Here is a 16,843-nt window from a genome sequence, read left to right on the forward strand (position 1 = left end):
CCTCGGCTGCATTCGGTCTTCTTCGGGTTTTTTCGCGACTGCCGAACACACGTGCGGCGCATTTCCGCCACCTACTGCGATGGAGCGTGGGACAGAAGATTAAAGGACGGGAGCAAAAGAAAATGCTCACATACATACTAAATTATTTTAATCATAATAATCTGTTCCTTTAAAGTAGTCTATTATAGCCTTAAAACTACTGTGGTATTAACTATTTATCTACCACAGACCAGTCTCGACGTTTTTGGTTTTGGGTCATTCCTGGGATTCGGTAATATTTCAGTCCCCCAGACTTTTAAAAGTGCTGGTTCACTGAAATGAGGTGTTAAAAGCGTTTTTACAATACATTGGTATGCCCGTTATAATGAATACAAATAATTATTGCATTTAAATAACTTTCAGCATAAAACAATGTCTTATTTCTAGCTTACGCCAAGCATTTTATCATGTCCCCGAGGCCCTTCTCGGAGTTTGTTAAATTATTAACAAAATGTCTTCTCTACTCTCCTACAGTACATGAGGAGCAGTGGCCATTTTGAGCACAAAACACAACCCCGTCACAAATGTGTCTTTATTTCTCATTGTTTCGGGGTTGAAAACTTGTGACAGGGTTGAGTTATTTACTTCATTTATTAATAATTTTAATCTAAAAAAAAATATAAAACCGTCATGGTTTCAGTAAATATATACTTACCAAAATCATGACCCGTCACAAATGTGTCTTTATTTCTCATTGTTTCGGGGTTGAAAACTTGTGACAGGGTTGAGTTATTTACTTCATTTATTAATAATTTTAATCTAAAAAAAATATAAAACCGTCATGGTTTCAGTAAATATATACTTACCAAAATCATGGCAATTCATATTTTTGTTATGAATAGAATATTTGATGTAATATGTCCACAAGCATCCTCCATCCGAAATTGCACCCACATTAGCAGCAGAAAGATGTTGACCCAGAAAAAAGGGGAGAATATGAGAGAGGAACAAAACTGAAAATTGAAATTGAAGGCAATGGATTCCTTCAAATGTGTTACAGTCCTCAACCCCGTCACATTAATATTTCTGGAAGACAATTAAGAATGAAAACATTTCTTGTTGATTACCATCTGACATGTTAAGGACTAAAACTAAAATAAAATTGTGGTAACAAGTTCTGTGTAAAATCCTTTTTAAACTAATCACATTTTGCCCATTACGGGGTGGAAAATAAAAGGTGTCTAAATCTGAAAAAAATAAATAAACTGAAAATAATAAAAGGTCTTTAATGCCTTGATTTGTTTGAGGTTTGATATGTGCCTATGTGGGGTGTTTAGAAAATGAATATGTAGTTGATAAAAATATTCCAGGTTGAAATGTTACCGAATCCCAGGAATGACCCTTATATATACTGTGCTTTATATGATACAGATTGCTCCAAAGCTTCAAAGCAGACATAAACTGGAAATTAACAGTGTTATGAAATGATTTGAAGCAGCTCTACAGAAGACCATTGTCATTACTCCGCTCAAACGAGATCAATGTTGATTCAACAGTCCTGATGAATGACCATATTTATGATAGCCTAGATTTACATTAGCATAATGATGAAGAAGAGCATTTATACTTTTAAAGGCATTACTGATGCACTAGTGCAGTAAAGAGCTGCACCAACATTCGCTCATCCCTGCAATACATACACATCAGATACTTTGATTTCTTGAGATATGGGCAATACAAACACAGCGTATTAACATACAGAGATCTGCCTCTCATGTCGTTCCTTCACATTTGGTCACATAAAAAAAAACAAAAAACGTTCTAAGTTTTAGCCATTGATAGAAAATTAATAACAAAACAATCAAACAAAAAAAAGTTAAACAAGATGCAAAATGATTTTTCACTTCACGTAAAAAAGAACTTTGGGCAACACTATTTGAAGCCTGTATGTATATTATAAATATTATTATATTATAAAGTTAAAAAATACTTTATAATAGTTGCAGATTTGTTGCTACGTCTCAAATTGGCTGATAGTCATGTGTTTCTCAATGCATTATTTTTTTTAAAGGCATAACAATGAATAGATAAGTATTTTACCCATTCATGGTATCATATGCATTATAAGGTGCATTGCGAAGCATTAAAAGGCATTACAATACTTTAATATTTAAAGGCTTCAAGTAAAGTGCTACTGAATGTTCATTCTAGTTTCTCCTGAGTTACAAAGGAAAGCATTTGAAAGATACAGCACCACTGGATTGTCACAACATCTGTTAACTTCTTATATCTCTAATATTAATAAATGAAATGCATCTCATTATTAAAGCAGGTAAAACACACACACAAGTCTTAGGTGATAGATAAAGATATGTTTATTGACACATATCCATCAGTGCGGCCTCCAACGCAATTTATCGTGCAATACATCCACGACAAAACAGATCATAGCTCCAGTGCTTACTTGACTGAACGTTGGATTATTGAGGAGGTATTCATCATCTCGTTTCATCTGAATATGTACACTGAATGAAAACTATTTTAAGGTGGGGATGTTAACGGTTCTTTTATAGATTCTGAAAATAGCAGGACATGTTGCCTTCATCATGGAGCTTCACGCAGAACTTCTGAACTTTGGTTGACAACATTTAAGACACGCACGCAACAGATGGTCCGCTCTGTTTGAAAACCATTTAGGTTTCGATAAAAAAAAGAAAGAAAAGAAAGTCACACTGTAATAGATGTGTCTGTTTTCAAAGTATCATAATAGTAAAGATTTGTTGGAAAGAAACAGATATGGCAGTAAAATTGTTATCCAAAAGGCACTAGGTGAGCCGAACGCTACAGCTGTTTTAGTCTTCTACAAATAAATTACAATTCAAACAGTGCAGTTACATTTGTTAACTTAATGTTTTCCTTTTTGAAACATTTATCTATGAATCAAATGTAAGGCAACACATTACACACACAAAAAAAGATAAACAAAAGAATATTACAGAAACAATGTACCCAATGAACACACACACACACAAAAACTTTTCAATGGTTTCTATGACATTTCATGTCTCCTGACGCCATTATGATGATATCCTATTGGCTTGGAGCCTCCAAGAAAACTGATAATGATAAAGACAATTATGATGATATTATGCATAGACTGTAATCATTCTCCATGTTCCGCAAAAAAAAACTCAAAAACTCTCAGTACCCAACCCTTCGCCCCAAACCCAATTCATTTTCCATTTAGACTTTGAGGGATTGAATAAGGCAACCAGAGTCCATCAGACGGCGGCATCGAAGTGGGTTTAAGTAGAAACAGTTTGCAAGCTAAAAAAATTGTCCCAAAGACCCCTTTATGGTTAATTCCCCAAATTTCCCCTTTACCATGGTGTCACGCTTTAGTCCCTATCCCACAGGATTCAGAGTCCAAATAGGAACAGCGTATAGTTTCCTTCCCAAGAAAAGATGCTTTCCTCTGGACAGCAGGAGGATAAATGTTATCCCCAGTGTTTCAGGGAAAAACAAGGATGATGCCAAAAAAACGTCTTGTGACCGGTAAATCCTGACCTTCAGCTCCAATTGCTGTCTGTGTTTTTTTAGTTTTTTTTATTCAATTGTCAAATGCAACTTTAAGAGGTTAATTCCAAGGTTGTTGCAGATTTTTATAAAGAGGTTTTTGGAAAGTACAAAATTCCAGTTTGGTTCAGATGGTTAGCTGGAAGAAAGAAGAACAAGAAAATGTCCAGTATTTGTAAGGAAGTTTAAAATTAGGACCAGACTCTTACTAGAAGGTCCATGTTAAACAGAAAATCATAAAGCATCATAATATGTGACCCTGGAGCACAAAACCAGTCTTAAGTGAGATTTGAAAGCTGGATAAATAAGCTTTCCATTGATGTATAGTTAGACAATATTTGGCTGAAATACAACTATTTGAAAATCTGGAATCTGAGGGTGCAAAAAAATCTAAATATTGAGAAAATCATCTTTAAAGTTGTTCAAATGAAGTTCTTAGCAATGCATATTACTAATCAAACATTAAGTTTTGATATATTTACAGTAGGAAATTTACAAAATATCTTCATGGAACATGATGTTTACTTAATATCCTAAAGATTTTTGGCATTAAAAAAAATCGATAATTTTTAAATCGATCCAGGGTGAGGCTATTGCTACAAATATACCCCAGCGACGTAACACTGCTTTTGTGCTCCAGGCTCACATATGATTCAAATGTCACACATCTCAAGTTAGGTAATGTGGGTGAATCTAACAAAAGCATGTCCAGCTCACACTGAACTGCAGAAAACAAACAACCACGACGACAACAAGAGTAGTAACGATTAAAACTGATATTTTACATGAAGGATATGAAGCCTGTATAGGACTATTAAGATATTTTATGCATTATGACACTTTCATGACAATTAAGGACATTTCGCCTTACCACAAAATGCCTGGAAGTTAATTAATAAAAGTTAATCTTACACAGAATATCACCTGAGCGTATTATAACTGCTGGTTATTGAACACTTTATACCAGTACTAATGCAAAGTAGGGGGGGGGGGGGATCCTTTTCAAGATAAATGACCAGCAGACCAGATTAAATGATCTAGTAGTAAATATTATATTCTATGCATATTCTATTGCACTTTTCCACTCATTTAAACATTGTTCTTCAAATGAAGTGTGGTACATGTACTGCCTAACTGCTACAGAAATAGCTGATACTTGACAAGGAATATGTGATAATGTATCTAACACAGCCCTACTGTCAATAATGTCACAAAGCAGAAAAAAAACTAAACTAAAAATATGCTTCATTTTCTTCATGCGATTCACGTTTTGTTACTATCATAGAAAGATGGGGGTAAAAAAAATGCTTTTACTCAATACTCAAGCACTCAATATTTTACTCAAAGATTTCACATTTTGCATTATTCTAATGCAAAAAGTCAAATCTTTTGCATTTCCTTGTCAGAATTAGGGCCAGATTTACTAACAGCTTGCACCAACCCAAACCCTCTTTTGCCAGTATTTATTAAAGACACGCAGTGGAAAATTTGCGATGAAAAGGCATGGACAGTTATTTTTGCGGCTGACCTTTACTGCATGTGCATCTGTAGGAGTTTCCCTTTCAGACGCAAAATTTATAGGAGAGTGTTTAAATGAATCATGCAACAAGATTTACTAAGGTTTGCGGTAGTCAATTTACTAGTATCTGCGCCCCCATTTAATGCTCCAAAAAAGCATGTCTTAACTCATTTTGCGCTTGACATAGCTGTGATCATTGCTAATTTGTGCTGTTCTTGCTAGACGGCATTGATCAGTATGGAAATGATCTGGCTGTGTCTGTGTTCTTTCATTTGCATCGTCAGTAAATCACCAGCAGAACCTCCACTCCCCCCGGTGCGGATTTTTTTTTTTACACCTTGTTTAGTCAATTTGGCCCTTAAAGGCACAATATGTAATTTTCGCCGCTAGAGGGCGTGTATTCAAAATAAACAAATAGACAAAGGCGTAGTTTGATGATGCCGTGACTGAGTGTGGAATCATGGGAGTTGTGGTCTTCATCCCCACAGCCGATGCAATCCAAGGGGACTCGGGCAGAAATCATGTTCATGGATGAGCTAATGATTTATTAACGTAGTAGAATGAAGCAGGCGGAAAGCCGTCGAAGTGAAACGAGGCCGCTGAACGAGCGCGACACACGACTCGAAAGCAGCTGAGCTTTTATTATGCCACAGTCGACCGCTTCCACTGCTTCCGGTCGTGCATATGTGTGAAAAAAAGCAGCGCTGTTTTATCATACACTGTAAAAAATGACTGTGAATTTAACAGTAAAAGACTGTAAAAATGCTACAGTAAAAACCTGTTAAATGGTTAATGGTAAATTCCCCTACTATATACTATATATGTTGTAAACACAGATACTGTCATGCAAGAAAAATTTCAGACTCGTCTGACAATAAAGTGTTATAAAGTAAAGTAAAAGTAAAGTAAAGTATACGGTGAAAAAATGTATTGGACATTACATGTATTGTATTGGACATTAATTTTACTGTAGTATACCGTTTTTGGAAGTGAAAAAGACTGTATAATTTACAGTGAATTACCGTAAATTGACATTCCCAGAATTCCCTGCGTTACATTTCAAATTTGATGAATTTTATTTAACTGTAAATTTAAGTTAAAACCGTAAAATCTAAAATGTTGCTACCGTATTTTTTACGGTAAAATTCAGAATTTTACGGTACTAGATAGATTTGAAAGTTCTGTTATAATGCTACTCTGTGCGGTCGTCACCGCTCTATTAAAACGCACAACATATTAAAGCGTCTTTGGTGTTTTTTTTCCGGAAATCGAGGGGTTATGACATCATTGGCAGGCGACACAATGACACTATAGACACGGTCCGTGTCACTAGTTAAAATTACTTATTTCTCTGGATTTAAACATTCTTCGAAACATTTGGGATAATGCAAGTACACAAGTCAGCAAAATATATAACACTGTTCTAGTGGTTTTTGGATATTTTAATAAAAAAATCTTACATATTGTGCCTCTAAAGTGTTATTTTTGCTAGCACGAGTACAAATAAGATGATTTTGGAGCGTTTGTATTGAATGCCACTTCATTAGCAGGGGGAGCTCAGGAGTGGGTTTCCTAACAGAATTTAAAAAGAAGGGGAGATTAGAAGTTTTAAAGCCAAGCCCGTAGAGAGCCTCGCTCCAGCTGAAGGAAATTCCCTTTTAATTGCCCAGACCTTAAGTTTGTAAAGGAAAGAATCTGCCATTCTAGTAAACCCACAGTAAACAGAAAAGCACACCCCTCCAAAGAACACGTCACCACAGTTAAGCTCAACCGTAAAAACACGGAGCAGTCGACTACACCGTTAGAAATGTAAGGTCTGGAGAGGCTGTGTGATGCTGTCAGCATGTACTGGATGTTGTGTCTGCCGCTTGGAGAAAGGACTGCGCCCTGCTATGAGACAACAGCAAATAAACAGCCCGTCACGAGACCACCCTGCCTCTACAGCCACCGAATTATGGCCTTCAGTATCACAAAGCTTTTTATATCTTGAGCTGCTACAGGTTGAATCTCATAAAAACATGCCCCGGTCACATTTCATCTCTAATAACTAAATTGATATTTTTTATTACGAAATGTTAAATTTTTGGGACCATTGAGGCATTATTTTTATGACAATCAAGCTCTTCCCACACCCTCTCAGCTCTAAATGCATGACGTGATTAAGGCTCAGCGTGGCTCTGTGTGGCTGTAGTTACCTTGGCTTGCCCGACATGTTCTTGGGGTTCCTGCGGAAGGACTGGTTTGCTACGGAGCGAGAGGACATATTGCGAGGAGACGCTCTTGCGAAGGTAGAAGGAGGGGTCTTGGGAATCTTCTTGCCGAGATGACCGATCCATTTCTTCTGCTCGTCTTGGGACAAGGCCAGGAGCAGCATGTCTCTAGCTGATGTCACATCATAATTCACTGAGGGACAAGAACAAAATGATATGTGAGTGTGTTGCTGTGAGATGCTCTGTCATTAGCCATTTTCACACATACAGTCTTTGCTGTAGTCATGAAAAGGATCCATGTGTCGACTTGGACCGATGCAGGGTAGTGATGTCCAGCTTGCACACAATTCGTTCTTTTGAACCAATTATTTTTGGATCTCACTGAAACAGTTCGAGCAGCACAGATCTAGTTTCAGATGCCTGACAGACTCGAAATGAGTCAAAATAGCAGTGCATCTGATCCTTTGATGAATGAACTCATTAGATAGAGCAATAATGGACCACATTCATGAAAGCCATATGTTAGGACTCATTTAACATTGTGTGAAAAAACAGCACATTTAATTTTATAAAGACGACAAGAATGAAATATTTGTATAAAATATTTTGCCATTGTACTAAAAATAATGAAAACATTATCTTTATATAACATTATTTTAAAAAACCAAAGTTAATAATTCAGAATTATTTGTATAGCATCTTTTGTTATTGGTTCAAAGCAAGTTTTTTTTAGTCTTCCTGAAATTTTCTGGGCATCTCAAAAAAACAAGCCAAGTTGTCTAAAGCATGGAAGCATTTCAGATGAAATACTTCAAGAAGGACGTAAGCACATGGCTTCACATGACCAGATGATCATATCACATGCTGGTGTCGTTCAATAAAGCCGAAAGGTGTGTTTTGCAATGACATTTTATGCTATTAATCAAAGACACAATTAAGTACTTATTAAAGTGATTTCAGATCAAACTATAAGTAAATGTAATCCATTTTTGGCACCTTTATGACAATAAAAAACTTCATTTGCAATTTAAGAACATTTCAGTCAAAATATGACATTTTCTGAGAGATTTTCTGCTGGTGGCTCACCTTTGCAAGGGGCGATAACATCCTCCTTCTTGTCCAGATGGTCCTTGTGGCACTTGACGTGGCATCGGCGGCACTCCAGGGCCGGCGGAGGCTTGAAGACGTGCCACAGCGGTTTGGAGCAAGCCTCACAGTTCGAGGGGAAATGATAGAGAGTGGGGATGAACTCATGGCCTTTGTGGGGCAAGCAGTTGGTCTTGTCACCCTGAGGAACACTCTCCACCTCCGCTTCCTTCCTGCACTCACCTTCATTAGCATACAGGATCTAAAGAACAAAAACAGATTTCAATTCGTAAATCTGAGTAAACGGTTAAAGGGTCACGATCTTAATATACATACATAATGCACGATAGCACATTTTTTATCAGTGCTGGGAAGATTGCTAACAAATTGTAGTCTGTTACGGATTCCAAATTACATGACAAAAATTATAGTTAGTAACATAATCCATTACACACTTCAGGTAAGATAATCAGACAGATCAATTTTGACCGAACACGTTTATCACATTGATTTAAACAGCACAATCTTGTACCATATTGATATAAAAACACAAAAAGAAAGAAAGGAAATTCCATTTATTGTTATTAACAACATTAAACATTATATAAGCTAATAATTAATTCAATCATAAAAATGTAAAATTAAATATTTTTAAAATTACAACACTCAAAATAAAACACAAAGAAAAATGATTATACCCGTTTACCTGCATGTCATGTGACCACGTGCATAATATCTAATCTTGTAATCAATAAAAAAAGTAACTGTAGCCGGATTCTGAGTATTTAAAAATATAATATAATCTAATTACAAGTACTTTCATTTTAGAACCTGATTACGGAATCCAGATTACAAGTAATCGGTTAATATCCAGCACTGTTTTTTTCACCACTTTTGGGGATTTTTGAGTTCTTTTGCTGTTTTATATAGAATTATGCTAATTGAATCAACACACACTTTGGGCCTTGTACATGAAACATGAGGACAGCAATTCATTTCTGCGTAAACTGTAACCTCGGTTCCCCAAAATGAGGGAAAAACACATTTGCATCAGCAACTGAATCTATGGGGAAACACCTTTCAACTGTGAAGCCCTGTTGAAAAACGCTACTGTAAATCACTGCTCAATGGCGTTTGAGCGTTCTTAATTTAGTGCTAATTCCTGAGAATCTGACGACTAAGGCCAAAAGGGACGTTCTCTTTCAATTTAGGTTCACTTGACATTGTCCTAATGCACAACAAACAGTGTTACTGTGATATGAATGTACTCATATCCTCAGTCACATCGCCCACCCTTAACACTCTCTGCTCAATGATTTCAAAAGCTAGACATCCATATCTGGACTAGAAAGCGCTTTTCTGATCATAGCTCAGCTTTCCTACAGCAGTTTTTCAAACATGATGCAGCACAGTTTAACTATGTGTATTCTTGCAAACTGCATTGCATACACAAAACTTTATTAGATGGAATCGCTGTGGAAAATAAATCTAAATAACTGACCTGGAATATTCTTGGAATTTCATCTGCCTCCGCTCGATAGACGTCGCCTTGCGTGACAGGACGCACATGGAAAAGTTTGCTGTTTCGAAAAAAAAATACGTTTTAAAGTGGCAAAAGGAAAATCACTGCATTTCATATACAATGTGTGGAAAATAAATCTAAATAACTGACCTGGAATATTCTTGGAATTTCATCTGCCTCCGCTCGATAGACGTCGCCTTGCGTGACAGGACGCACATGGAAAAGTTTGCTGTTTCGGAAAAAAAATACGTTTTAAAGTGGCAAAAGGAAAATCACTGCATTTCATATACAATGAATGAATGAAATGACCAGTTAACGTGTATAGTTTGATCCATGGATAGTTATTCATCAGAATACTTACTCAATGTCTAGTACCATAGAAGGGTTGGACTGCTCCTTGTCTTGCTCATCATTGTAAAAGATAATTTTTTTACTGCTCACCACAACATACTGAAAGAAACAACAACAACACATTTTGAAAAGGGTGGGTCATGCATGTCCAAATGCACAATAATAGTTTAATACACAATTCTTCATGCAAGTCTTACCTGCTTTTTCCAGCCGTATCTTTTAATATTTACCCTATTCGGTATCGCGAGCCAGCCTTCAAGCCTTGATTCTGAAGACAAAATCCATGCATAATAAAGTTCAAGCCAGAATTCGAACACACAATAGAAAAAGACATGCAAGGTCATCTGGAAAAACAAACCAAGGTCGTGACGCAATCCCTAAAAATCAAACAAAGTGTAAACCAGGTACACTTTAAAACAAACTTTGCCTCACGTCACAGGGTTGCAGCTGTAAAATCCCATGCTGCTGAATTCAATATGAAACAGCATTCGCATTTCATTTCTACTTCCATGATGTTATCAATCAAGAAGGATGAAAATGGGATGCTCCACAATCAACAGCAGCTATTAATTACTTGATTAACATGAACAAACAGCCGAAAGTTGTTTCAGTGGTGAAGCAATTTATAATAAAACTATGAATGCGTATCGCATATCAGCAGTATTAGTAACTGGCTCGATGCATTCTATATTCAAGTTAAAGTGACAAGACAAGCCTGTAATTCTGCCCTTCAACCGAACTGCAATTTGCAATTTAATTAAAATGTTACTGGTTTGAAAGCATACTTGGTGGGAAATACAGGTAGGTGATAAAAGAACTGTTTAAAGAATCATGCATGAACTGTGTGACTGTGACTGCTAATGTTATTCATTCTGTAGTGAACATGCTGCTGGTGCAACAGATAAACGTACCGTACATACAGTCGGCATACACTAGTGCCTAACAGAGTGTATTGTTCATGTTAGTTAATAATACATTAACTAATGGAACCTTATTGTAAAGTGCTACCAAATAAACATTACTGCTTCAAAATTCACGTTTGCAGTGTGTAATTTATGTAGTAGAGGAAAATCTCCACGTATTATCAGTTTATTTTTTACCATAGGCCTTGTTTTACTTGAAAATAATACAAAAAAAGCATTATAAAATCCCATAGGAAAATCTAAAATCTCTCCACGGCGAGTTCTTCTTCTTCTGGGTTTTGACGTCATGACCACAGCACTCCGTACGGATCATATTCCTTCATTTGGGAATATTTTATTTTCAATGTCAACAACTCTGATTCAATTATTACAACTTTGGATAAAAGTGTCTTCTAAATGAACCCACCCAGACTCGGTCAATATCTCCACGCACCCCAAACACTGGTGATCAATTAATAAACTTCAACTTTTATTACAGTTATTACACGATCCTCTGATTGCTACGGTGCATAATAGGGCTCCGACTAATAATTACTTTGATAATCAATTAATCTGGCGATAATAATGATATAATGAATGTTCCTATGCAGACTATGCTATTGATTATTTGCAAAATTTGTAAATATAAACATTACATTCCAAAACAAAAAAAACTGCTTGCTTACCGTTTTAAAGCAAAAATGAAAATCACTAAATTAAAAAAAATGATAAAACCAAACCACAGACTAAATGTTAGCTAGTATGATGAACACGCACTCATCGGAACATAGTAATTATTACATTTACACCCATTCACTCTCTTAAAGCCCCTCTAGTGTAACTGCTCGAATAAAAACGTACTGCATGCTCCGTCTGTTTGACACGCATGTGCACCGGCGCTCAGAGTTTACAGACACTTCCAGGACTAGCCTTTATGAAAAATAGAAACAATCTTGTGACTTTCTAACATTTACAGATAAGGATGCAACTGTGAAATGTAAGTTATGCTCGGAGGAAAAATGCTTTAAACAGCACACGTATCTATCAAGCGCCTGTCAGGACAGACTGCATTAAACCATATGCTTATGAGTTAGTTTGAAGCGCTAATATACAGCATCCTCATGTTTAAGACAACTTGGGTCTGGAACTTTTCCCGCAACAGCTCACTTCATGTGCTCCGCTATATATCACATGCATTTTGTCTGTAAAAATGTGTTATTCACTGCTGTAAAATGACGTGACCGGCGGATGCGACTCGAACATCAGGTTCGATCAAGTATTTTTATTATCGATTATAATCAGTGTAATCGATTAGTTGTTGCAGCCCTAGTGCATAATTTGTCATTTGAAGGCAACACCAGCTTCATCACATTCACTTATCAGTATTCTAACCCAGGCCAATGGGCCACACACACACACACACACACTAAAAGAGTGTGACTTTATATAAAACACCTCTGAAAGGTGCTCAGAGCACGGGTTAGTAGTATAAAAACGATTTGAATTAGCTAAATATTTTCCACTAATTTCAGTAGTTTAGTATTGAATCTAAACTCATTCAGCATTGCTCCCTATCATTATAAACACTCTGAGTAGCTTATTTCGGAGGCGTCACCAAAACACAAGATGCGTTCATTCAAATAAAAACAAAATGCCACCCAAGAGCACAATTCAGGCATAACAGGACCCCAATCTTAAAGTTACTCACAGAGGACAAAGAATAGAAGATACAAAGATAAGGAGAGCAAGAACCACCGACTACATATGAGGGAGAACAAGAGAGGAGAGAGGACTTTAAACACAGATAACGGCAGTCGAATCATCCTATCATCACAGCATTAAAAGTGATGATGAGCGCAATTTATGTGCTGATAAAGGAAATCTGGTAACACTTTAGATTAGGGAACACTATTCACTATTAACTAGTTGCTTATTAGCGTGCATATTACTAGCATACTGGCTGTATATTTGTACTAATAAAGCACATATTAATGCCTTATTCTGCATGACCATATTTTAGATCCTAAATATAACTACTACAACAACTAAATCACTTGCTATCAATAAGCAGCAAATTAGGAGTTTATTGAGGGAAAACTCTTAGTTAAAGGAACAGTTCACCCATAAATGAAAATTACCCCATAATTTACTCACCCTCAAGACATAGGTGTATATGACTTTCTTCTTTCAGACGAATACTGTACAATCGGAGTTATATTAAAACCTATCCTGGCTCTTCCAAGCTTTATAATGGCAGTGAGTGGGTGTTATTTTTCAATAGTCCAAAAGAAGTCCAATAAAGTGCATCCATCCATCATAAAAAGTGTCCCACACGGCTCTGTAGGCGTAGTGTAATGTCCGGTGAGAATATGCAACGTTTGTTTACAGGAGCAAAGGAGAGCTGTGTGGGACACTTTTTATGATATATATATATATATATATATATATATACTGTATGTGTGTGTATTATGTATGTGTACACAGTACACATACATATATTATGTAAACAAAAACTTTTATTTTGGATGACGGCACTAAATATATTTTTACATGATAAAAACGCATTCCAAAGAATCCCTTCTCACCAAGTCTATATTTTTTAATGAAACGATGACCAGCAAAGTTACAATTTCTATTTCACACCATTTAATGAGAGCATATAACATCGGCATATTATTTGAAATCTGGAATCAAATTCAGTTTGAATAGTTCTGGATGAGAAAATATGTAAATAGTACAGGTAACACTTTACAATAAACTATGAATTATAGGTAAACTGCCAAAACATTCAATCATTTTCTGCATTTTGTTTGCTCTGCATGATTTTTGTAATGAAATGTTTTTAAATCCATTCCCAGCACACACGCACTTTCAACTGGTTGAACTTGAGACTCATATAACAGAAATGCTCATATTTTGTGAGCGTGTCCTTACCAGCGATGTTACTGTCAAACTCGTCTGGCTGCAGGCTGCTGACGCTGGAGTTGTCCACGCGGAGCTGCAGGTCGTTCAGTTTCTCTCTAAGCTGCTCAATGTCACTCTCCTTACTGTCTAGCTGCATCTGCAACTCATTGCGATACGTGCACTCCTCTGCCAATTGCTGCAAATACAGACAACAACATTAACTAAAATTACTAACACTTGTGCTGTGCTGAAACTCCATTACCTAATTTGGTGTTCCAAGTAAAAAATGCTTGTTAAAATTGCTTGTATAACTCTCATTATGCTGTAGTATTATTTATTTATTTTTTAATTAGCACAGGTTTAGTATTTCTTTTTGGAACTGACTGTTCATAAGCCTCACAGATCTGAGTGTATGCATCTCAATTTATGAGTGAAATTTTTAAGTCATTTAATTTATAAGTTCTTTTTGTAGGCTGGTCTTTTTTGACCCACAACACCCAGGTAACAAGGTGAGAAAACTGTCCGTTTTTTGAGGGAAGTTGTTTAACCCTGTGTTTAACCCAAAGTCGGTCACATTTAGTCCAATGTGATAAAATTACCTGGCATTTTCAGGAAAAAGAAAATTCTCAAATGTGACCCTGGACCACAAAATCAGTCTTAAAGGGTTAGTTCACCCAAAAATGAAAATTAGGCTGTGTTTTACTCACCCCCGAGGCATCCTAGGTGTATATGACTTTCTTCTTTCAGATGAATCCAGCCTGAGATATATTATACTTTGTAACTCTGAAAACGTTAATAAACATTAACTTGCCGCTTGCATCTCGTTCAGCTCCTTCTGGTTCTTGATGGCCATGTGGTTGAACTTCTCCTTCTCCTGGTTGAGCTCCAGCTGAAGCTTGCGGTTCTCCTTCTCTTTCTTGCGCAGGTCAGTGGTGCTGCCTCTCTTCTTCTGGTCCAACTTCATGTCCTTACGGTTCATGATCTCAGCCAGCTTATTCACCGCCTGCAGTCACATGTTGAGGCGTTAAGATGCAGAATGACTACAATGTTTTATCAGAAAGCAAAAGATTTTTGTCTTTTCTGACCTCATGGAACATATTTAAATGATAGGGTTTGGTCTTCACAGGCGCCACACAAATAGTGTTACTCAAGAGACAAAACTTGTAATTGACTTTGCTGTTACTGTTAACAACCAGATATAATAATAAGCATGAAAAAACAAAAATAGCATATATAGTATGTAAAACTTGATTTGAAAAAAAAAAGTTTCCAATTTCACCTTTTGTTAACTGAGGGTTATTATAATTAACTAAAGCCATAAAAAACATTTTCATTACATGACATAAAATTTTATTTAAAAACTTATATTTCAGCTAATTTGCAAGGCAACATTTCTCATTTTCTTTTAGTTTAACTTGATGCACTAAAATAGCTAAAACTGAAATAAATTAGAACCACATTTGCATTTAAAAACAACAACAAAATGACAAAAGCACAAAACAAAATTACTAAAACTTTAAGTAAAATTAACATGAAATCAGAAAATAGAAAAATAAAAGTTAAATCAGTAAAAGACACACGTGACCAAAACAAGCCTTAAATGTGGCTCACATTTAGTCTGTTTGTATTTGACTCTCAGAAGGCGTCCCTATTTCTCATATCTTGTTCACACATTCAAAATTACATTAGCTTTTCACTTTTAGCTATATAAACAAAAACTTTATTTATTTTTTTTCCAAAGGTCTGTGTTTAATGCTGTGTGGTGGTTATACCTGGGTCTTCAGAGTTCTTTCTGTATTAAGGACCTTCTCGTAATTGGCCTTTACTGTGTTTGCCAGCTCTTCCTTCTCTGCAGTATACTCTACAGGAAGACATTAGAAAAGTTATGATAATGCATGAAGATAAAGTGTAGGTTAACCAACTGGAAATAATATTACCTTCTTCTCGAGCTCGGAGTCTCTCGTTCAATTCTGTCTTCTCCTTACTGAGGATCTCCACATCTTTGGTAAGGGTTTTATTGGATTCCTCAAGCTGAGTGAAAATGCATTATAATCTAATTAAAAGCCACTGATATAATTACAGATTTAAAAATAACGACCAGAGCTAAAACAACAGATGGCTTGCACAGGACATAGAGAGCCGATACTGAAAATGTGATGGAACACAAATGGACTGTATACAGTGGTAGGACCCTATGATTTCCGCGGAAAACGCGGACGGAATCGTGGAATCCAGTCATACAAACTGAATTTTTTTGTATAACGCGGAATGTCATGGAATTTGTCAAATTTTGAATGAATAAATCAAAAGTAGGTCAGTTCATTTAAATCAAATGGCAATACGGACTAGTGTCTGTGAATATTAAATACAAAAATATGAATGCTGCACGCTGCATGTTTCATGTACTAGCGCGCGTGATGCTCGCCATGTTTTCAGCGTCTGCCGTCTCATTAAATGAGGGCATAAATACACGAACAACATCTGCTCTGAGAGTCACTTCATGAACATTTGACCGTTTCATTTGAGAATAACTATCGTCATATCATATACTCACACAAACAAACGGCAACCCCGTCAAAATAAAAGTTTGGTTTAACTTGAAAAAATTGTGACTGAAATATATTACTATTGTACAGTATTTCTACGAATAAAATTATTTAAACTTTATTTTTAAGGAATGATCACGCAAATTTTCTTCCATGTTTAAATTTTACCATTAAACCTCTGTTGTGCGGCACTTTGTTTGCCAAAACATATGAAAGGGCTTCTTTAATTTTAATTTGATTAAAAGATC

At 36.1% G+C, this 16,843-nt stretch overlaps 1 protein-coding gene across 1 annotated transcript in view; it reads right to left on the reverse strand.

Annotated features, from left to right (window-relative positions):
- Positions 1 to 6,531: 6,531 nt before the first annotated feature.
- Positions 6,532 to 16,843, reverse strand: part of LOC107567877 (rho-associated protein kinase 1-like) — a 29,316-nt gene continuing 19,004 nt past the window's right edge. Inside the window, exons 20-29 of the mRNA XM_016253651.1 lie at positions 15,987 to 16,080; positions 15,822 to 15,910; positions 14,861 to 15,052; positions 14,080 to 14,245; positions 10,441 to 10,511; positions 10,254 to 10,342; positions 10,043 to 10,121; positions 8,371 to 8,632; positions 7,270 to 7,477; positions 6,532 to 6,964 (exon numbers count right to left, since the gene is read on the reverse strand). Coding sequence (XP_016109137.1) covers positions 6,913 to 6,964; positions 7,270 to 7,477; positions 8,371 to 8,632; positions 10,043 to 10,121; positions 10,254 to 10,342; positions 10,441 to 10,511; positions 14,080 to 14,245; positions 14,861 to 15,052; positions 15,822 to 15,910; positions 15,987 to 16,080 — 1,302 coding nt within the window. The 3' untranslated portion in view covers positions 6,532 to 6,912. The remainder of the gene's footprint in view (positions 6,965 to 7,269; positions 7,478 to 8,370; positions 8,633 to 10,042; positions 10,122 to 10,253; positions 10,343 to 10,440; positions 10,512 to 14,079; positions 14,246 to 14,860; positions 15,053 to 15,821; positions 15,911 to 15,986; positions 16,081 to 16,843) is intronic.

The sequence above is a fragment of the Sinocyclocheilus grahami genome, unplaced genomic scaffold, assembly GCF_001515645.1.
Source record: "Sinocyclocheilus grahami isolate Dianchi unplaced genomic scaffold, SAMN03320097.WGS_v1.1 scaffold1193.1, whole genome shotgun sequence".
Classification (NCBI taxonomy): domain Eukaryota; kingdom Metazoa; phylum Chordata; class Actinopteri; order Cypriniformes; family Cyprinidae; genus Sinocyclocheilus; species Sinocyclocheilus grahami.